The 22,405-nt window shown below is 39.0% G+C and overlaps 1 protein-coding gene across 2 annotated transcripts in view; it reads left to right on the forward strand.

Annotated features, from left to right (window-relative positions):
* The window catches only part of ugp2b (UDP-glucose pyrophosphorylase 2b), a 36,433-nt gene that overhangs the window by 4,667 nt on the left and 9,361 nt on the right, over window positions 1-22,405 (forward strand). For both annotated transcript variants that reach the window (XM_085427360.1, XM_085427359.1), the window contains exons 3-5: window positions 2,488-2,595; window positions 16,102-16,287; window positions 20,665-20,798. In XM_085427360.1, coding sequence (XP_085283486.1) covers window positions 2,488-2,595; window positions 16,102-16,287; window positions 20,665-20,798 — 428 coding nt within the window. The remainder of the gene's footprint in view (window positions 1-2,487; window positions 2,596-16,101; window positions 16,288-20,664; window positions 20,799-22,405) is intronic.

Consider the following 22,405-nt stretch of genomic DNA (forward strand, 5'->3'; position numbering starts at 1 on the left):
ATTTTCTCATTAGCCCTAAATGAACCTGAGTGAGCTCTTTTCAGCCCACAGCACCAACGTAAGACTAAAATCCAAATTAAAATGGCAACATTAACACTCTACAGACTCGTCTTTCCTCTGTGAGATTTCTTTGGCTTTAAACTAGCATAAAGCTTGGGACAAAACTGGAAATAAATAGTGCAGTGTTTAGCAGTAAACTCTTTCAGGCATTAACCAAACCTTGTTTAACTGCAAGCAATCAGGGAATAAAACACTCAGAGTAAAGAGGTGAGAAGTCTGTCACATGCAGGTGTGAGCAGTAATTCCCACACACTTTCAAATATATCCGGTTGTTCAGTCTGACGTCACTAGCCGTGTCTGGGTCTAAACTCCGCTGCAGGTCCATATATCAAACGATCACTGTGGCATTACTGAGAGTTCGAAAAACTGTCTAAAGTCTTTCATCTTTAATAAAATGATCAGCGTTCTGCTCTACCAGGTGTAACAATTGAGTTTAACATCCAGGCATCCATGAAAACGGAATTTATGACATTTAACGGAGTTAGAAGTTAGCAGGGAGTTAGCTCGCTAGCTTCTATCTAAATACAATATAGCATGTCCTGACTGCGGGGTTTTGGAAACAAATTAAAACATACAGCTTTCTTATCACTTCCAGCATAAATGAAGACAGAAAACTAAACAGCAGTGACGTTTGTAGGGTTACTGAAGTTTGGCTAGCTGGTATATAATGATGTGCTACGTGACCGCTAGCGACATAGCTATGTTAGCATAATATAAACAAGCTAACTTTTTTTCCACTCGATAAAAGTTAACGTGAGTTTTCTCGGTGGTCAGAAACAAATGTAATCGCATGGCAGGATGCTGTAAAAGGACCAAACTTCAGCCAGGAGAACAACTGAGATAATTCATCTACAATACAAAGTTAGTCATTCATATACTGCTGCATGGGCTGGGCTGTAGTTACATCCTAAGGTTTTAAAAACTGAGCTTAAATAAATGATTAGCGGTAATAAAAGCCGAGGGAGGTCAACAGGGATCACTGACTGTTTTAGGAGCTTTTTGAGATCAAATAGAAGAAAAGACATAGCATTAAACATGTTAACAACATAAAAGCCATATTAAACGCAGACTACTTTAGACCCGGAAGTAGGATTCGTCGCGTCATCACTGAACAACCGGATTAACAGGAATCGCTTTTGTACTTGCTGTAACTTATACGTGTAAAACGCCATGTGCACGCATACACACAATGGGTTACTCATTGAACTTTGAAGGTCTCCAGTGTAATTGGATACCAGTGTGAAAGTCGAGACAGTGACGGCCACCTAAACTGTTATTTGCTCCACATTGGGTGTTTGACTTTTTTTCATCACCCATAAATGGGACTTTTCCTTTTCTTTTTCTTTTTTTTTTTTTAAATTAAAAGATGAAAAAGCACAAAGCTACATGGCATGTGACAAAGTCTGGACTGTACAAATCCAAATATTTTGTGTAAAAGCAAACGAAAATTTCAATTTAATTTCAATAAATCCAACCAGCTATGTGTGGCTGACATGAAGTAATTATACTGTAGATTTCACTTTTTAAAATAAGATATACTTTATTATTATTCCCACTGGCTGGTGAAGTTTAGAATGTATGAATACATCATTCTTGTATTTGATGTCCAGATGCTGTTTCATCTGTTTGTGTGCACATCTGTTAAAGTCGTGTATAAAATGGTTTCTGAAGAGAAGTTCAAAACAAATTTCATATAGTCACAGTGGACCAGACAAATTGTATCAAACCTTCAAGTAAAACAATTAATGTGTATTCGGGACAAAAAAGGGTGTTTAAATATTTTTCGGGACCTTGGCTATTTTGTTTGTCTGTGTTAAAAATATAATAACTATATGTTTAAAACAAATACAGATTAAGGCTTCAAATGTGGAAATATAAAAAGGTCCTTTGCTGCAGTTTTGCACTATACTGTTGAACTTAAAGAATATGCTAAATCACCCACAGGAAAGAAATAAACAGTTTTTAAATGAAGTTCACACCCATAAATTTGCATAGAACAATAATGATCCTTTTTATATGAGAGGTATGGGGCCTTTGAAGCACACTGCTCAATGTGTGTAACAATCCATGAAACTGAGACTGAAATTGCAATACAGATGTCTACAATATTGTATCGCGAATCCTCAAACTCATCTTTTAAATTTAAAGCTTTCCAGTATGAATTTGATGAATGGAAGTTTTTAAATTCAAGATACCAGCCCCACTTAAATAAACCGTAAAATGCCTGTAAAATTAAGTATAGTGGTTTTAGTCAAACCATTTTTCCAAGGCGTGCAGCTTCTCTTCTGCCCTCAAGGCGATAATACTCTGAAATAACTGAGGCCATTTCAGAAGTGATTTTCAACATTTTCATGTCTTTCTAGAGACCACTTCATATTGACTTTGCAAACCTCAGCCTTAGTTTAAGATAACATCTTTGTTTTTCAGGTATCCAAGAAAGACTTTGAGGGCTTCAAGAATCTCTTCCATAGATTTCTGCAGGTGAAGGGACCATCAGTGGAGTGGATCAAGATACAGCGACCTCCAGAAGACTCTGTAAGCCTTCTTTTTTTGTTTTTAGCGGTTAATTGTATGTTTGTCTGTGTTGACTCTGGATTTGTCTTTGTTTAAAATATTAAAGCATCTATTTTCCTTGCAGAAGGGGGCATTCGACCCCATAGCAATGGTAGATATGTCATATATTTAAAAAGTAGCTGATATTGAATACAGAATAAAATAACTTCTAATCGGTGGGTTGTCGGATTCGATTTGATTTTACCCTTACCACTGAAAGTACAAGTGAAATGATGAAATATGATTTTGGTGATGCATTCACCAGTTGTGAGATTAAGTGATACCAAAAGATTGCAGTGATAAGTTCTTCTTTTCAACTTGTGAAAGCATCACTCATTTCAATCCCAGATATTCGTCATTCACTGTGATTGTGGGGAAAAAAACAGTTAGACAGTTGGTGTTTTGCAAGTTTTAATACCAGCGCGTTGGTGTCGTTAAACCTAGCGAGGAACCTGCATTTATATTTCTGCACAGCGGCGTTTTCCTAACAACGCCTAACGCAGTCGGTAATAAAGTTAGTTTTAGTGCTTCAAGAATCTGTCTGCACTGTGCAAGTCTGATGTGTGACTAACATTACTCAGCAGCTTCAGAGCTGTTGGATGAGCTTGCTTTGGAGCTCTTTATAACAATGGCAAGAATAGACGATTGTATTAGTTTGTTTGCCTAAAAATGCTCCGCTTAGAAAATTACTTTTACACTCTGGACAAACTATAAATTCAGCTTGCCTCAGGATTTACAATGACCTAAGGAGTTCCTGCACCAATGAAAACCTTTGTTAGAGTCAACAAAGAGAGAGAAAAAAGATGTGTGGTTGTCATCAGCTATTATTTTCACCTCCACCAAGGAGGTCATGTTTTTGGTAACTTTTGCATGTGTGTCACTCTGTCTTTAAACAGGATGGCTCGAAAGGTTTTGAGTGAATTTTGATAGAACCTTGTAGGGGCGTAGAGTGGAAGCATCTTAACAATCCATTCAAATTTGACTTGCATCCACTAATGTGTTCAAGGTCCACATAATGATTAATTTGCATAAAGTTGACAGTAAACCTTGTGACTTAAAACCTGTGATCCTTACAGATGCGGCGTGTATCATCAACATATAGAAAGTTCTATATAAGGATTGGAAATGTCATGTCACATTTGACCACACGCACACATTCAAGGTCAGATAGATTGGACTCAAGGTCAAAATGATAATAATGTTATTCAGAGCTATTTAAAACTGTTTCTTACTGCCATTGTTTAAACTGACAACATATAGAAGTATAAGGAATGATTTATGGAATATCACATCATTTTACAAACATATTTACTCAACAATGAAATGAACACCACAAACAAAACACAAAATTAATGTATAGAATAATCCAAGTCTGTAAACAGAGTGCTTTTTTTTTTGGATGATTGAGTGACCAAAATTCAAAGTGGGTGGTTTCAGATTACACGATTACACAGAATAGGTTTCCTTTTCTTGCTAAACTCTGTACGCTTGCAGGCTGCTGCATAGAAAGTGCTTAGGTATTGTCAGCTAGCACCGGGGAACACTGTGAAATACGTGGATCAACCAGTAATGTTGGTTTTTTGTTTTTGTGTGTGTGTGTGTGTGTGTGTGTGTGTGGTTGGTTGGTTGGTTTGTTGTTCCACATTTGTTGTTCCCCCTCTTGTCTTAAGAAGCGTAGTGACTTTGTGTTCAAAAAACTAACATGGTGGAAACCTGAATCATTTTTCCTTTCACTAACCCTTAATGGGCCTTTATCTCTAGCTAGCTCCAAGTACCACACATTTTCTTAGTGGGGTCTCGTCTTTCTACACTTTAAGGACAGTCTTTGTTCTCTTCTATGTGTCATCCGCAAATGAAGGCAAAGCCTTACTGTTGAAACTGAAAAGTCAGATTTTTCTTCTTTGTAACGGCACTCGGGACCTCCAGCAGTTCATGAGCTGTAGAAAGACTGTTCTTCTCTTGATTCCATGCTTTGACATCTAAATCTGGACCACTGTGCTTGGTAATGATACTTCCAAGATGACTTCACTATTCCAGGTCCAAGTATGACTGACTCGGCACTGGTTACATTGATTCTTGTGATTTTCTTATTTTCCATCATATAGGATGTTGGGGCCTACTTGTGATCGGGTGTTTTTTAGCATCATGATCTAATCCTGCATCTGCTTGATTGTAGTGGTTGTGAGAAAGCAGAGCTATAGCATCCCAGTGTGTGCCAGTGTGGTGTCTACGTCCATGTTTTATACAATCTATAAGTGCACCTCCATAGTTTGCTTGTCTGTTTGTAATCCTTCTTTCTGCAAACGAACACCAGTGCAGTACTCCTGGCTTTACTTTATTCCATTACAGTAAAGCCATTACAGTAAGATCCATTATAATGTAATCTTGGTGACTGTTAACATTTTTAGACACAGGGTTATCTTATTAGAATGATTCTAAAGAAATGGTAATGGACCATTGTAGACTTTACAGGGATAACACCCACATTTTTGAGCTGTTTGTTTGTATCCTGAAGGCCCCCTCGTGGATTGCAGTAGTCAGCCTCTTTGTACTGTCTTCTTAAGCAACTGTGGATAAAACTACAAATTAATAGTGGCCTGCTTGTCTGTGATATAACTGACCACTTACCAGTTTTTACTTTGTGTGACTGTGATTTAAAAAAAATAGATACCAAGATCATGATAGCAAAGCGAACAATAAATGAAGAAGCAATTCATGCCTTCAATTTCGATTTAGCACAACAAGATTGGAGTTCGGTGTATGAAGAGTCAGATGTGGACAAGGCTTATGATAATTTCCTAGATATTTTTACTATGTGGTACAATAAACATTGTCCTGTAAACGAACACATGACAAAGAAAAAAAAGATAAAAAGTCCTTGGCTCACAAAAGGAATTCTTAATGCTTGCAAAAAGAAAAACAATCTGTATAAACAGTTCATCAAAGTAAAAACAAAAGAAGTGGAACAAAGATATAAAGCATATAGAAATAAATTGACTGATATTATAAGAACGAGCAAACAACTTTATTATAGAAGAAGATTATATGAAAATAAAAACAATATAAAAGGAACTTGGGATGTGTTAAACAACTTAATTAAACAAGGATCTTCTGGAACATCATATCCTGAATATTTTACTGATGCAAATGGTGAAAATCACAACATGAGTAATATTGTCGATGGGTTCAATAAATTCTTCATAAATGTTGGCCCTGAACTAGCAGCAGACATCCCGTGTCATAAAAATGAAAATATCAGTAATATAAAATCAAATCCCTTTTCACTGTTCCTCTCAGCTACAAATGAGCAAGAAGTAATAAATATCACATTAAAATGTAAAAGTAAGTCTTCAATGGATTATCATGACATAAATATGTCTGTAGTTAAACAGGTTATTCTGAATATTGCTAGTCCCTTAACATATATCTGTAATTTATCATTTCAGTCCGGTTGTTTTCCAAAAAAAATGAAAATTGCGAAAGTAATACCACTATATAAAAGTAATGACAAACACAGTTTTACCAATTATAGGCCTATTTCTCTACTGCCTCAATTCTCAAAAATTCTAGAAAAACTTTTTAATTCAAGATTAGAAAAATTCCTTGAAAAACATCAAATAATAAATGTTGGTCAGTATGGTTTCAGAACGCAAAGAACCACTTCAATGGCGATAATTGAGGCAGTAGAAGAAATTACTGATACACTGGATAAAAATAAATATGCAGTTGGTATTTTTGTTGATCTCAAAAAGGCCTTCGACACAATCAATCACTCAATATTATTGGATAAATTGGAAAGATATGGTATTCGAGGGAAAGCTGGTAACTGGTTAAAAAGTTACCTAACGGGTCGGGAACAATATGTTAGCATAGGGCATTACCATTCAGAGAAACTTGGTATTACATGTGGTGTTCCCCAAGGGTCAGTGTTGGGACCAAAACTTTTCAATGTATACATAAATGATATTTTTGATGTTTCTCAAGTACTTAAACTCATACTGTTCGCAGATGACACCAACATATTTTTCAGTAGCGATGATTATACTGATCTTGTAATGACCGTAAACAGGGAGCTAAAATTAATAAAAAAATGGATGGACATAAATAAATTATCATTAAATATAAATAAAACTAAAGCAATGTTTTTTGGTAATTTAAAATATAATGTACAATTACCAATTATCATTGAAGGTGTACCAATTGATAATGTGAGTGAAAACAAATTTTTGGGAGTCGTAATTGATAACAAAATTTCATGGAAACCCCACGTCAGACACATAAAAACCAAAATTTCCAGAAGCCTCGCAGTTTTGAACAAAGTGAAACCATACCTTGATAAAGATGCACTTCGTACTCTGTACTGTACCCTGGTTCTTCCATATCTTACATATTTTGTGGAAGTGTGGGGAAACACATATAAAAATACAACTAATCCATTAGTCACAGTACAGAAACGAGCACTGCGTATTATTCACAAGGCTGGTTATCTAGATCATACTCACAAATTCTTTCTTCAGGCAAAGTTACTTAAATTTCAGGATCTGGTTAATTACAATACATCCATAATTTTGTATAAAGCTTTTACTAAACTTTTACCGGCAAATTTACAAACTAGATTTGAAATTCGAGAAAAGGTTTATAATGTGAGAGGCTTTGGAGAATTCAAATTACCCAGAACTCGAACAACCCGTAAAGGTTTTTGTGTGTCTGTATGTGGTGTGAAAATCTGGAACAGTCTGAGTTTACAATTGAAACAATGCAAAAATATTCATAGATTTAAATTTCTCTACAAACAGTTGGTCTGGTCACAGTATACTCAATGATGGTTTTTAGTGTGCTCTGTAATGTCTGTTCTCTTACCATTGCTGGTATGGATTCCAAAAAAAAATAAAGTGTGCGTATGTATGTACATATATGTACATGTGTGTGTAGATATATATGTATGTATATGTATGTGTGTTTGTTACTTGTAGTTATTACTGCCTGTTACCTGTGGTAATGCAATTTATAATTTATATATTCTGTATTCAGTTATTAAGGCTCTAATTGTTGTTTGCGAGCTGCCGTTTAGATGCTTGTATGTGCCCGGGGCTGTTGATGGGTCTGTATGCAATGATGGGCGTAGCTGCGGGAAGTTTGTTTTTTTTGTTGATGAGTGAGTATAGGGGTGGGATTTAATAAGTTTTCTTCGTCCCACTCCTTTTTCAGGCAATTTTTGTTTTTTGTTTTGTGCATTTTATGTTCAATATAGGTATTTGTTGTGCCTGAAAATGAACAAATAAATGAATGAATGAATGAAGTTGGCCAGCTTCTCTTTTCTACCACTCTGTGATCAATGACATGGGTAATTTCTATCTAACTATACCTAGTGCCCTTTATTGAGCACATACGGTTTTAACAGGGGACTTTAAAATACCTGTTCATTTTTGTTAACATTTACACCTCTAACTCTACACTGTCGTCTTAGCAGGAAACCAAACAAACCAACCAACCACACCAGCCAGAGGACGTCATCATAGCGCTAGTGTGCATCAGTCACTTTACATAGTCAAAGTTTGTTTCTCTTTCGCCGAAAAAAAAGCCCACTTTGTAGACCTTCAATGGATGCCTTCAGTGCTCCCCTCCAGTTTCCCCAGTGCTGCATGTTTTTGCGATAACTTAATAGTGCAAGATTGAAGTTCAGTTTAATCTCAAAAGGGGGATCTTTGAAATTTAAACACTCCATTTTCGTTGAGCTGTTAGGAGCAGCACCTGAGTGCAGCCAGTGAGCAAATGGATCTGCAGAATCAGATGAGTCTGAGAGTTGGCTTTCAGTCTGCGTTCTCTTTGAAACTCTGTGGAAGTTAATCTCTCTCTCTCTCTCTCTCTCTCTCTCTCTCTCTCTCTCTCTCTCTCTCTCTCTCTCTCTCTCTCTCTCTCTCTCTCTCTCTCTCTCTCTCTCTTTTGATGGAGTGGAAAGTCTGACTAATAACAGAAATGAAAACACTGCAGTAATGAATTGTTGAGCTGTAAGATGAGATTGCACAAACATGTTAAGGCAACACAGCAGACCTTGTGAAACACACGGGAAGAAAAAAGAAAATTTAAATGATTGATTAATTGGATTAGATGCACATTTACAAAAGCATCAATGTCAGCAGCAACGTGTTCACCTCAATTCGACACATTTGGCCTAGCAGGGTGTTGTGCCAAAAAAGGATTACTGGTATTTGAACTTTGGTAAATGACTTGTTGACCTATAATCTGTCAGAAAAGATTATAGGTCATTTCCAGGTTCTGGCCAAGAGGGCAGGAAAAATTGCAAAACATAGCATAGCAGCTCTATAAATATGTTTAGGCAAAAAAAGTTCGATTGCTTTATAATTTAGCCATAAGCGTATTTGCACAACTGCTCGTTTCTTTATTCTATAACCTTTTTGTAAGTCCTGTCGTCTACTGTGTATTTACCAAATTAAACAAGGATACTGGAAGTTAACAGTAAATGCAAACATTGGGCATCACTTTTTGGGATAACACTGTCACCAAGCCAGGATATATAGGCGGGAAGGGCATCCGGTATGAAATTTCCCAACTCAAATATGCAGATCCACTGTGACAATCCCTTGGGGAAATAAAGGGAACAGTGAAAAGTACCTTTAGCTGTTAAAATGTCACTAAGGCATAAAAACATAGTTGTGTGCAGGCAAGGGTGCAAAGAGCAATAAATATTCTCAGTAATAGTGGTTATGATGCAGCAATGAGCATCTGAAGAATTGCATGTAAGTATGTGCTTGTCCTATTATGTGTCTTGACTTGTTTTATTTCTTTTTTTTACCTTAAGCCATTTACAAAACTAATAATAAACACTAGTTTGTATAGAAATTGAAGGTCTAGTTTAAACTGTAAAAATGGAGAGCCATATGTCTTGAACGTAACCATAGCTAATGATTACACCCTTTACCAGAAAACCACAACATCCGCACTCTGCGTCACACCCTGCTCTCCTACCACATCTTTGTACTCCTCGTACTCGCCAGATTTGGACAGCTAAAATATTTTGTGCAGATTGTTTTCATTTATACCACATCGACACCAGCTTGCTTAAATTAGCTGCCTCACAGCTTAAATACCTAAAGAGACTCATGAAGCGTACATGTGTGCATTCCTAACATTGCAGTCCGTCACAGCTATGAAAGCCATGTGTCAGTTTCTCATAGGGCTTTGTTTGTGAAGTTTGTGGTAAAGTTTGTCAATGTGTTGCTGTTCATTTCTACAGTTATTTCTCATTTCTTGTGTGTGACTGACACACATAATCGTGCAAAGTCACTTGTCCTGTTCCACCAAATTAGTTTGATGAATTTCAGAGCGAGTCACTCAGGTATAACAAAGGAATTAGTTACTGAAGCTTCCCAAGTGTTTCCTTTATAGACTTTCTTGTGCGTCATAGGTTCACACCTGTCACCTGCTTTCTCCTTGTAATTTCTTTGAAATCTGTACTTGTGGACACAAACTATGATCATTTTAAATAATGAGACATTTTCAGTGTGAATAAAACGAATTAGCGTTTGACAAAAAAACCCTGGAAAACTTAGTATTTATAGCTTCCTTCTACTTTCTGTACCACTCTTTTTGAGTGCGCTGTAAGTAGTAACTTATGATTTTTTTTATTTTTTTTATTTTTATTAGTGTTTTGTGAATCATTAACTGCTGTTTTACAGATCAGTCATAAACTGTTATTAAACTAGGAAGGAAGGTTAGGAAATCTTCTCAAAAGTCAACCGTCCTATCATTCCTCTGTTAATTTGAGGGTGGGTTTTAGAGGATTAGTATTATTGGTTATTATTGGATTATTGGTATATTCTTTTTTGTCTTTATAGTTGGATTAACGACCCACAGTAATCTCTTCCTGTTGTTTCCTCTCATTTTGAGGTTACGGAGCACTGCACTCATTTTAAAGAGTGCATAGTTGTACACCCACACATATCTGTGCCATAAGTTATGAAATAATTTACCCAAACTGCATCTCAGAAGTTGCTCACTTCCTGTGTGAACAACTGTTGCACGCCAAAGTAAAAGTATAGTCAAACAGATTCAGTCACATTTGAATCTGATATTATTTTATTGTATTTTTAATGGGTGGGCAGCGTGGTGGTGCAGTGATTAGTGCCGTGTTGATGCTGATTTCTTGAGTATGAAACTATTTGTGGAGTTTGCACGTTCTCTCCAGCTTGCTTCTGCAGTCCAAAGACAAAGATGTCTGATGAATTGGCTGTAGATGTAAAGCTGTGCCTGAATGGCTGTCTGTCTCTTTGTGTTAGCCCAGCATCAGAGCAGCAGCTTGCCCTATGCTCCAGCCTCCAATATGTCCCTGAATTGGATAAGTAGGAGAAGATGTGTGGAGGCGTGGCATTTTTAATGCAAACTATTGCAGATCACTCTGATTATCACCACTTTTTGGTAGCCAAAAAATTAAAAGTATCTTTGACTGGTTGGACAGTTGGAGCACTTATCTTGTGCAGGAATTTTATTATCCATTTATTATTAGCTTATGAACCATATATAAATGGATTAACAAAACCTTGCAAAGGATTTATTAAAACATTGGTTACTACTCATGAGCTCTGTTTAAACTGTGATTTTTCTATAACATTTTTAAAATTCCAGTAGTTTCATCCGTGCTTTCATGTTCATCAGGTGTCACAAAATAAATGGAATAAACAGAACTCTGGAAAGTGTTTTTCGGTACAGTAGCTCAAAGAACACAACCTGATCTTTCTTACTACAAACTCTGTTTCTCACTGTCAGCAGTTACGCCACTCTGCAAGTTTGGCTACTTCTTAAGAAATACTTTTTTCCCCTATAGAAGTAGCTCAGGATAAGCCAGTTTGGTTTGTCTCTGTGTGATATGTTTTTATACATGATAAGTAAATGATGATGTTACTTTAGTTCTTAGCTGCTTTTTCCTTTTTTTTTTTTTTTGTCCTTAACGATCTCAGAAGCTGCAGACACAGAGAGAGAAGATTAAAGATGGAGAGTAGGGCAGGAAAATAGGAATAAGGAGCAAAAGGATGTGGCTTCACAGAAAGATAAGGATTCCATAAAGAAAGACGGAGACAGAGAGATGATTTCTACAAGGACAAACTAGAGAACTTTGCACCGCGTACCCCCCTTGGGCTGAGCGTTTAAATCTCATCTTCAAGATTATTTGCTGACGGTAATAAAAATGCTGGATAAAAAAGCCAGACTCAGTGCTGTGGGGAGATTTGATGTTACACAGCACTGGAGTTGTAAAAGGTCATATTGTTTTGTGTGCGTGCGGTTTGTAAAAGATGAGATGAGGTTGCGGATTATTTCGTGCATTGTTGTGATCCTGAGGTTTGTTTTCTGTAGAAGATGTTTGTGGCTTGGAACATCTTGAATATCTTTATGCATAAATGGCAGTGGTGAGTTTTAATTTGTATAAAAAAAAAACTTTGAATGATGGGCGAATGGAAAAATACAAATGTTTAAACTACTTGATGGGAAAATGCACAACTCTGACTCAGTAACAGCTGAAAGTAATTTCATGTCCGGGGATGTTTGTATTGTTTTCTTTGAACCTTTTCTAAAAGGAAGACGAGTGATTGTCCCCACAAATATTTCCAGTTGTTGTCTCCTAATATTGTCTCCTAGTGACAGTAGAGTTGCGCTTCCTGGATTGATTCCTTGTGTGCAGAAGATTTAACTGCTCTTTTCAACTCAACATGTACTTCTATTTTGGACCTCATCGCTCCCCTAAAAACACTCCGTCCCAAAGCTCACGCTGAACCCTGGATTACAGACTCTGTTCGTGCTCTCAGGCGCACCTGTAGGTGTGCTGAGAGAAAATGGAAAAAGGACAAGCTGCACATTTCTTTTAATATCCTCAGAGACTCTCTTTCAACCTATCAGAAAGCCGTTAAAGAGGCCAAGTCCTCCTACATATCAAACCTGGTTAGCAGTAGTGTCCATAAACCTCAGACTCTGTTTCGTGTTTTAAATTCCATTGTAAATCCTTACACATTCACCAGCCTCACACCTTCTGCCACCCTCTGTAATGACTTTCTAAAGTTCTTTGTAAACAAGATTTCCTCCCTGCAGTCTGTCATTCCATCTTCACCTTCCAATCCCTGTGTTTTGTCTTTGTGCCATTCTGCCTTTAATCAGTTCGAACCAATCTCTCTCTCTCAGCTGCATGAAATAGTCTGCAAGGTTAAGACTACCAACTGTTCCACCGATGCTATCCCCTCTCGGCTTCTGAAGCAGGTTCTGGACTCAGTCGGACCTTTCCTTCTGGTCCTGATCAATGCCTGCCTCAGTTCTGGTTGTTTTCCAACACCCTTCAAGCACGCTGTTGTTCAACCTCTCCTTAAAAAGCCTAATCTAGATCCATCCCTACTCTCTAACTATAGGCCCATTTCCAACCTCCCTTTTCTGTCTAAAGTACTGGAACGAGCCGCCCTCACGCAGCTCCAGCTATTTCTTGACAATAACAATCTCTATGAGAAGTTCCAGTCTGGTTTTAGAGCTCGGCATAGCACAGAAACCGCCCTTCTGAGAGTTTTTAATGATTTGCTTTTAACTGTTGACTCTGGTTGTGCTGCTGTCTTAGTAACCCTGGACCTGACAGCAGCCTTCGACACTGTTGATCACAACATACTGCTATCCCGCCTTCAACATTGTGTCGGTTTAAAGGGCACTGTCTTAAAGTTTTTCCAGTCCTATTTGAATAATAGGAGTTTTTCTGTTCACCTTGGTGAACTGTCATCTCCCAGAGCTCCTTTAACCTGTGGCGTACCTCAGGGGTCCATACTAGGCCCCCTGTTGTTTATTCTGTACTTGCTCCCTCTGGGCGATGTGCTCCGTAAACATAATGTGTCCTTCCACATCTTTGCCGATGATATTCAGATCTACCTCCCTCTGAGGTTGAACTGCAATGTTTCTTTGCAGCCGCTACTCTCCTGCTTGTCTGACATTAAGACTTGGATGACTCTTAACTTCTTACACCTTAATGAAAGCAAAACTGAAGTCATTGTGTTTGGGCTTCCTAAAGATCCCAACTTCTCTCTTGACTTTTTGGGACCCCTAACCTCCGATTGCACTTCTTCCATTAAGAGTCTTGGTGTTATTTTTGACAATGCTTTTAAACTTGATAAACAAATCAGCTCTGTAGTTAAGGGATCTTTTTATCATTTGCGGATTTTAGCCAAAGTCAAGTCTTACCTTTGCAGGAACGATCTAGAAAGAGTGGTCCATGCTTTTATTACTTCACGGCTAGACTACTGCAATTCCCTCTATGCTGGCCTAGATCGTTCCTGTCTACATCGCCTTCAACTGGTGCAGAACGCTGCCGCTCGCCTGTTGACCGGTTCAAAAAAAAGAGACCACATCACTCCGGTTCTCTGCTCTCTCCACTGGCTCCCAGTTGCCTTTAGGATTGATTTTAAAATCTTATTGCTGGCTTTTAAGGTTTTAAATGGCACTGCACCTTCTTACCTGTCAGAACTCCTTAGAACTTATCGCCCCAGGAGATCTTTGAGGTCAGCCGACCTGATGCTTTTAGATGTTCCCAGGTATAAATTAAAGACAAAGGGAGAGAGGGCGTTTGCTGTGGCTGCACCCAGACTGTGGAACAGTTTACCTCCTCACGTCAGACTCTCCAAAAGCCTAGAAACTTTTAAAACCGCTCTTAAAACTCACCTCTTTTCATTGGCTTTTAGAAAGGTTTAATTTATTTGTTTTATATATTTTTATTTTATTTTTATCAGCGAGGTGTTATTACGAAATTGTGTTCTATTGTATTTTTATCTGTATTTACTGTACAGCACTTTGGTCAGCCTTGGTTGTTTTTAAATGTGCTCTATAAATAAACTTGACTTGACTTGACTTGACTTCCACTGTGCTTAGTAATCTCAGTTTAGTGAGAAAATGTCTTTCTCCTTCGAATCGTGCTAACATGTCGTGAAAACCATAATTTAACTGTGTAACATGACAAATCCTGCTGACACCCTCATAGTTGTAATCGAACAGTGGGCTCGTTGCGGTCGATATAATACTCTGCAGATTTCCTTTAGGTGTTCACCGCTGCCTCTGACAGCAGCTTTTCAGTTAGAGGAAATGGTGAAGAGCAAATTCAGCACATTTCTCAGTCGGTGGTCAGTGAGATGTTCCCTGGTCAACAAATGGGGTTTTAACTTGACTGGCTGTAGCTGGGATCAACACACACACAGGAGTCAAAAGTAAAAGTAACCCCCATCTGTTTTCTCCAGAAAGGGAAATGAACATCAGCGTGTGGGAGACATTTCCCTCCGGGGGGACAGGGATAGGATGGGGAAATCGGCTGAAAACATTTCTCTCGTTGTAAATAACCTCACGTCAACAGCCTCTCTTCCTTCCCTCCTGCACTTTTTTGATACCCAATACTTGCAGGGATTTCATCTGTCTGCGCTGTTATGCACAATAATCATCTCCATTCCTTTAATGCAAGTCAGTAAACACATTTTACCGCCTCCAGCCATCCATTTGTCCTTTACGATGCCCGTCTCTGTGAAGGACGGAGAGCGGGTAGCAGCTGCATCATTTTTGTGTGTTGTGTTTTGTAACCTCATCCTCTGTGTGTGGCGAGCAAAGGGGATAAACACCAGAGAGACTGTTTCCAGCATGAGGTCTGCTGTTTGTCCACTATCACTGATCAGCTACTCTGTTATTTTAACAGGAAGAGGAGGCAGGATGACATCCGGCCTTATCAGTGCTGACGCATTAATCGCATGATAAAACTGCACAGAACATGACTTAAACACAGACGGGATCAAAATACCATGACATATGGTTAAAATTTAGCTTATTTAGCTTCTTGATTAAAGTTGAGAAGAAATAATGGTGGGAAAAGGGGTGAACTGCAGGTTTACGTGTTCCTAGCTGACACAATATATTTATATCATCATCATCTGTGGGAGACAGCAGTTAGGTAGATATGCTGATGTGAGAGCTGCATTGCTGATCCTCTAATGTACATTTACACACCATACTCCAATAAATCAACAGAACTGCTGTGTACTGTATGTATAAACTTGCTGTGTCGTGTATCAAGCCTTGTTAATGACTATTTTCTGCACCATTCGCTCGAGAAGCAGTTGCAGAATGTCTGTTTGCTGCAGATCAAGTTAACAATTTCTGACATTTTCACATTTCTGTATCGCGTCAGCCCGTTTCATTGCTCAGCTAGTAATTAGTCCGCCCACGCTCAAAGCTGTTAATGTCCCTGTTTTGCTTCTGTAAAGAACTTAAGACTATCAGTTTGCTTGCAAAAGCCGAAAAATGTAAAAGAACGAGAAAGGTAGGTCAGTCACAGGTGATCTGTGAGAAGTGGGATGCAGAGGCTGTGCAGTTGTAAGCACTTTCAGAATCAGAATTAAAAGAATTTATTTGCTTTATTTTTGTTTGTTTGCTTTTTTTTTCCTGACCCGCAGCCATCTCCTTTCTCTCCTCCAGATTCAGCCGTATGATAAGATTGCCGCTCGAGGCCTGCCGGACAATGTGGCCAACAGCTTGAACAAACTGGTGGTGGTGAAGCTGAATGGAGGCCTGGGTACCAGCATGGGATGTAAGGGCCCCAAGAGCCTGATCAGCGTCCGTAACGAGAACACCTTCCTGGACCTCACTGTGCAGCAGATAGAGGTACAAAAGCTCTTAAAAGCTCCACTCTAAAAGCCTTGAATGAAAGAAATTTTGTGAGACGTGTTTTTATAAGCAAGCAACGAAGCCACACTACCTCACAAACGGATTGCATGTAGGCTAATTGCCAATGTAATACCATTTAACAGTAAAGTGATAGCAGACTAAGGTTGTCTTACAATAAGAACTAACTAACATTTTCCTTGTGGATGTGTAATATTTGATTTGTTTGTTTGCTGTGCAGAAGCACGTAAAATGCTGAGATTACTGAAAGATCAACATTTAAATAAGATGAAGAAGATGATAATAATTCCCACTAACAGCTAGTAAAATTTAAAAGTGATGATTTTTGTTCAATTTTGTTCAATTTTAATTATTATTTTGTGAAGTGAAAATCTACCAGGACCGCCCCTCATTGTAGTAATGCAATATTTTGCTGTACGGCAGCCCTGACACCGGTAACAATAGTGTTGCAACAATGTGTATTCCTGGAAAGCCTGAAGTCAAACCTCAGTTGTGACTTTCAGGCACAAGAACCTATTCATAGAAATGTAATTTGGTATTAAATGGTGGTTCAGTTGAGGCAGAAGGAACACTTTTGACAACACTGGTTATTTTAAAACTTTCTTACTAAAGTTGCAGATTCAGTCCATCAGTGTGGATAATTACTGAGAGCTCCTTCTTTCATATGAAATTGTTAGTGTGGCACTGATTTGAGAACAGCTGGGTGTTGCCTTCTTGTCTGCAGCCACACCAGCACTCATGATGTGGCTCAGACATCAGAGTAGACAGAGTAGGAAGTGATGTGTAGCCTGATGTAATATAAACATTTGCTCTGTGTATTGAGGGTTTGTGTTGTCTTGATGTTTCTTACTTTACTATAGAGCACGGCAAAAAAATCCAATGATTCATGGGGGTGGGTTTGGATTTACCTCTGCCTTTTTCCAGTCTTACACGGCATGCGTATCATCCTCCAGAGACAAGCCTGACTTCATGCAGCCATGTGCTTCTGTGAACCAGAGCTGAGGGGCTTCTGAAAGGGGTTCAGTGTGAAATCTCAGGGTGCCGGCCAGTGCTGGCGACTGGCCGGGAAACAGAGATGTCTGTGTGCTGGAGGAGAGGAGTTGGTGTGATTATTTGGATCCGATCCTGCATTATTTCTGCAGCACTTAATCGTTCAGTAATTTTAATAAACAGTAAACCACATGTTCAAACGGCCTTTCAGGGGGATGTAGGAAGAAAAGTTATTTTCTAAACAAGGTTTGCGTTAGTTGTGACCATTGTAAGGGAATCTACTGTGAGTAATATTAAAGTCTTTCATTGTGTTGTATAACTGAGTTTAATTGGGAGCTGTACGTTACCGGAGTGTTTCAGTGTTTCATAACAGCCTCCAGGGACACTCCTCTTCTCCCAGCACACTGCTCTCTGTGTCAGAGGCACTGCTCTCCATTTTCTGCTCAGTCTGGTCAGATTACATGCTGACTGAATCGACCTATTGAGAAGGGGGAAAAATGGATACCCCCCCCCACACACGCACACACAGACCCCCTTAACCAGGCCCTCCTGCAGGAGAACGCACCTCTCAGCCACCCCGCTGAATCATGCATGTTTAATTTAGAGCTGAAGCATGTACCCTCTCACTGAGAGCGGACGTAACAAGGTCGGACAAAGCTCCGACTCAGGCGCCGCCTGGCTGCTGAAGATTTACAGCTTTCACCTGAGTGCCTCCCTCAAGAGCAGATTTGTTAAGTTAGCAAGTTCAGTTAAAGATGTGTGAAAGAGGGTAAACCTGTAAAGTTACTGCCTGGGTCAGGTCTCTCTTGTAGAAGACGTCCTGGTGAAATAAAGGTTATAATAATGCAATTTCACAACAATTAGGGCTTTGTTAACAAATACACACACGATCAGCATATCTACAGCAGCTCTGGAGGTAGAGCGGGTCATCCACTAATTGATTTCTGGCTCCTGCAGTGAAAATATCGAAGCTTCCTTTGGCAAGACACTGAACCTCAAGTTTCCCTTGATACATCCATCAGAGTGGGATTGATCCAAAAAGTGCTTATTGTGTGTAGAATAAAGCATTACATGACTGTAAACGTGGCTTGTAGTAGAATTGGTTTGAGTGCTCACTAAGAGTGGAAAAGGGCTTCATAAATACCAGCTCATGTGCTCATCTCATGCAAGTACTGAACAAAACCCATGAAAGTTGTGGCTACACTTAGTCAAGAAAAGCTTCTTTGCTACAGTAACAACAGAATCTCACTGCTAGTACCACAACGCTAGGCTCATATGGTTCATATTTCTAGTGTTGATTGTCCCTCTGGGGAGGGGTGCAGGACAACCACAATCTCTTTTGCTTTGAGGATTCAATGGAGCCTGTGTCTAATACACATAAGTGGAGATTTATTATTTGCTCACAGAAATCCGGTTCCAGACAGTGTTGATAAAAAACCATGATGTAATTTAACCTTTGCATAGACCACTGCATATAAGGAAAATGTTAAATTAAAAGATTGGGATGAGTTTAATGAGAATACTGTTGTACTCAGCTGTTAAATCAATTTCAATTCATTTTCCTGAAGATTTTTATAAATATATAGATGATGCATTAATTAGAAACAGATCCCACTGACAAAATACTGAAAAGAAAATCACTTTGTGTGTGATAAGTAGGAAGGGCACATCATTTAAAGGTGTATTTAATGTATCATTGTAACATTTAAAGGTGTATCAAAGTTAAACACAGGGAGTTTACCCATCTATACAACTCAGAAACAAGACATCTGTGTGCGTTAGAAGCTGTGTGAAGTTCATGACCAGCCAACACCCATCCTGGTTAATAAATGGAAACATGACGTTCATACTTTAGCTTAGAAAAGCCCACTCGTTCGTTGTAACTGTCACAGGCAGTAAATTTGATTCCTCACATCATCTTAGCCCCACTGATTCACAGCCCGCGTCTCATCCTCCGCCTCCTCTACTCATTTTAATTTTCTGTTATTGCAGTAAAGAAACTGCTTCCCATTCTACTCGGGTGTAATTTACATCCTTTGTATTCATTCAAATCGCACAGTCAAGGTACAGAGTTATTGGTTGAAAACGAAGGCGAGTGGGCCAGTTTTCCTTTTGTCTTATGATGATCTGAAAATTCAAAATGTTTTTGCAATGTTGAATTTTCAAATTCCAAATGTCACAACGACACTTGAAGAGCTATTTAAACACAGACTTGAAAACAGTGGCGAAAAAGTTTTATATGCAGTTAAATTTAAAGTAATTTGAATACAAAGTGCTTTCCTCAAATCCAGACTTAAAAACACAGAGAAAAGCTGTTTTAAGATTGGCTGATCTTTCCTTTAAGCCTGTTGCTCTATGCACCTCTTGACCACTTCCAGGTGTTGTCTCACATTTGGTGTGACCCCTGTTCTGACAACTTGCAAATGCATCAGAACCTCAAACATGTGCAAAGATTGATCATAAAGTTTTGTGTAAAACTGTGTTAACTGTCGTGTCGCTACTGAAGCATCTACAGCAGGGCTGCCCAATCCCAGTCCTCGAGAGCTACTATCCTGCAGCTTTTAGATGCATCCCTACTTCAACACAGCTGAATCAAATGGTTTGATTACCTCTTCAGCATGCCATCATGTTTGGCAAAGGCCTGATAACAAGCCATTCATTTGATTCGGGTGTGTGGGAACAAGGATGCATCTAAAAGCTGCAGGACTGTAGCTCTCGAGGACCGGGATTGGGCACCCCTGATCTACAGCATCTAAGAGAGGGTTGTACCAGCAAGTGCACGCTCACCGTGCCTTTAAAAGGCAGTGGCAGAAGTGTCTAACAGTGTCACTCACTACAAGGCAGACTCGCCAAATTTGGCTCCCGGTTTGTTTTGATGGATACTTTACATAAATGGATGGAATGCGGAAGTGTGGCATAGAGATTTTCATTTATTTGTCTATGTTGTTTCCTTTTTAAAACGTTATCTGTGTCAGATCAGGTCACATTACTTGCACAAGAGCACAAAGTTGTTTGGTTGTTGATGAGGTAAACGGCCCAACCTGACCATCAATTTCTGCAAAGATGCTTTGAGTGTTTCATTGCCTTCACAAAAGTCCTCCTTCAGACCCATTATTAGCTCTCCAGTCAGCCGGTTTTGGTGAATCCAAAAAATATTTGTTCATTTCCACCAATTTTCCTGAATTAAAAGGCATCTTTACTATGTGAGTTGGTCCTTGAGAGTTAGCATCATCTCTGATTATAACACTGTTGAGCCCTTACACTGTTAAGAAACACTTGATGACCGTCTACTGCCTACTTCTCTTTTTTCTTTATTGGATAAATATGGATAAATGCATTTATATACTTTGTTTTTTCACCCTACAGCACCTGAACAAGACTTACAACACAGACGTACCTCTGGTCCTCATGAACTCTTTCAACACAGATGAAGACACAAAGAAAATCCTGCAGAAGTACACACACCACCGGGTCAAGATACACACCTTTAACCAAAGCAGGTGAGGGAGCACGATCGTAAAACAATGTCCTATTGAGTAACAGTGAGCCCAGCAAACACTCCCTGACACAGTTAGATATGCTGTATATGAACCAGTGCCAAAGGGAATAAGAGTCCATTTTTCTGTCAAATATTAAAGGAATATTGAATTGTGTAAGACAAATACACAGAAATCTCAATTTGTTTTAAGAAGTTAGCAGTATTAAATCTCCTGAATGAACTCATTTTCCCCTAAAACGAACTCCTGAGTGACGCTCCGGCTTCTGAGCTCAGACTGTCAAGAACAGACAGGAGGTGTCATGCAATGTATGGAAAAGGCTTTTAATATTTAACGCCCTGGTGTCTCCAGTTTGTCAGGGAGTGGAACTTGCTTTTTACCATTTTGCTTGAATTATTTAAAGCTTGTATGTTTTGTGTACCTCAAGGAGTTACACTACAAAGCACTTTGGGACGGAAGCTGGAGGATTTAATGTCAGCAGAGGAAAAAGTGGTTGAATGGTTTAAATGTCAATCAACAGGAGAACAAAGGAAAGTCTGTGACCTAGGGCGTGACAGTAATTCATAAAAAGAGATTTAAATTCAGCTTCAGAGTCGCGTTATCTGGTGTTACACTTAATGAAGGGAAAAAACTGTTTGCTTTATATACCCAACAAACCCAGAACTTCTTATAGTCACTTAAATAAAGCTTTAGACTCCAGCATGGAGTCAGCTGATGGCCCAGCTGATACTGTTCTACACATGCAACTGATAAACCTCATCTAGGGTACGAGGTTTCACTGAAGGTGCGTTAGCCCGCATATAGTAACTGCTTCCTATAAGAACTGGTTTGCAGCTGACCTCTATCCCAGTTCCTCTTCTTATACAGCACAGGTGTCGAACTCCAGGCCTCGAGGGCCGGTGTCCTGCAGGTTTTAGATGTGTCCTTGATCCAACACAGCTGATTTAAATGGCTAAATGACCTCCTCAACATGTCTTGAAGTTCTCCAGAAGCCTGGTAATGAACTAGTGATTTGATTCAGGTGTGTTGACCCAGAGTGATATCTAAAACGCACAGGACACCGGCCCTCGAGGCCTGGAGTTCGACACCCCTGTTATACAGTATTTAACTGAATCCATGTCATGTTCACTGGCGCTGATGCCAGCTCTGTTCTGTGCTGGGGTCTTGCTGCTTATTACTTTGCCTCCACCTTTCCATGAATGCATTTGGAAGAACAGACGCATATGCTGCCAAGTGTAAATGGCTAAAAAAAGAAAGTAAGTTTCGTTTTGACTATTACGTTCTAGACTGTACTGAAGGTTCTGTTCCTGCACAGAGCTGGAAAATCAGGTTTGCTCTAGCCTGTTCTGCCACTTGTGTTAAAGCTTTGTAAAATGCATTCTCAGAAATGTGCTGTGCATACTAACGTCCCTACATTCACCATGCACTAGTTGCTCACTAGCTTGGATACTAGTAACAAATTAGCTTTCTTTTTTATTTTTTATTTTTTTACATTTTTACATTTTAAATCACATTTTAGATCAATGGTTAGCACTGTTGCCCTGCAACAAGAAGGTGCAGGGTACAGAACAGGGTAGGGCCCTTTAGTGTGGAGTTTCTGTTCTCCCAGA

This window comes from Rhamphochromis longiceps, linkage group LG13 (assembly GCF_057381845.1).
Source record: "Rhamphochromis longiceps isolate RC_006_pf linkage group LG13, R_longiceps_female_GT1.1, whole genome shotgun sequence".
Lineage (NCBI taxonomy): Eukaryota > Metazoa > Chordata > Actinopteri > Cichliformes > Cichlidae > Rhamphochromis > Rhamphochromis longiceps.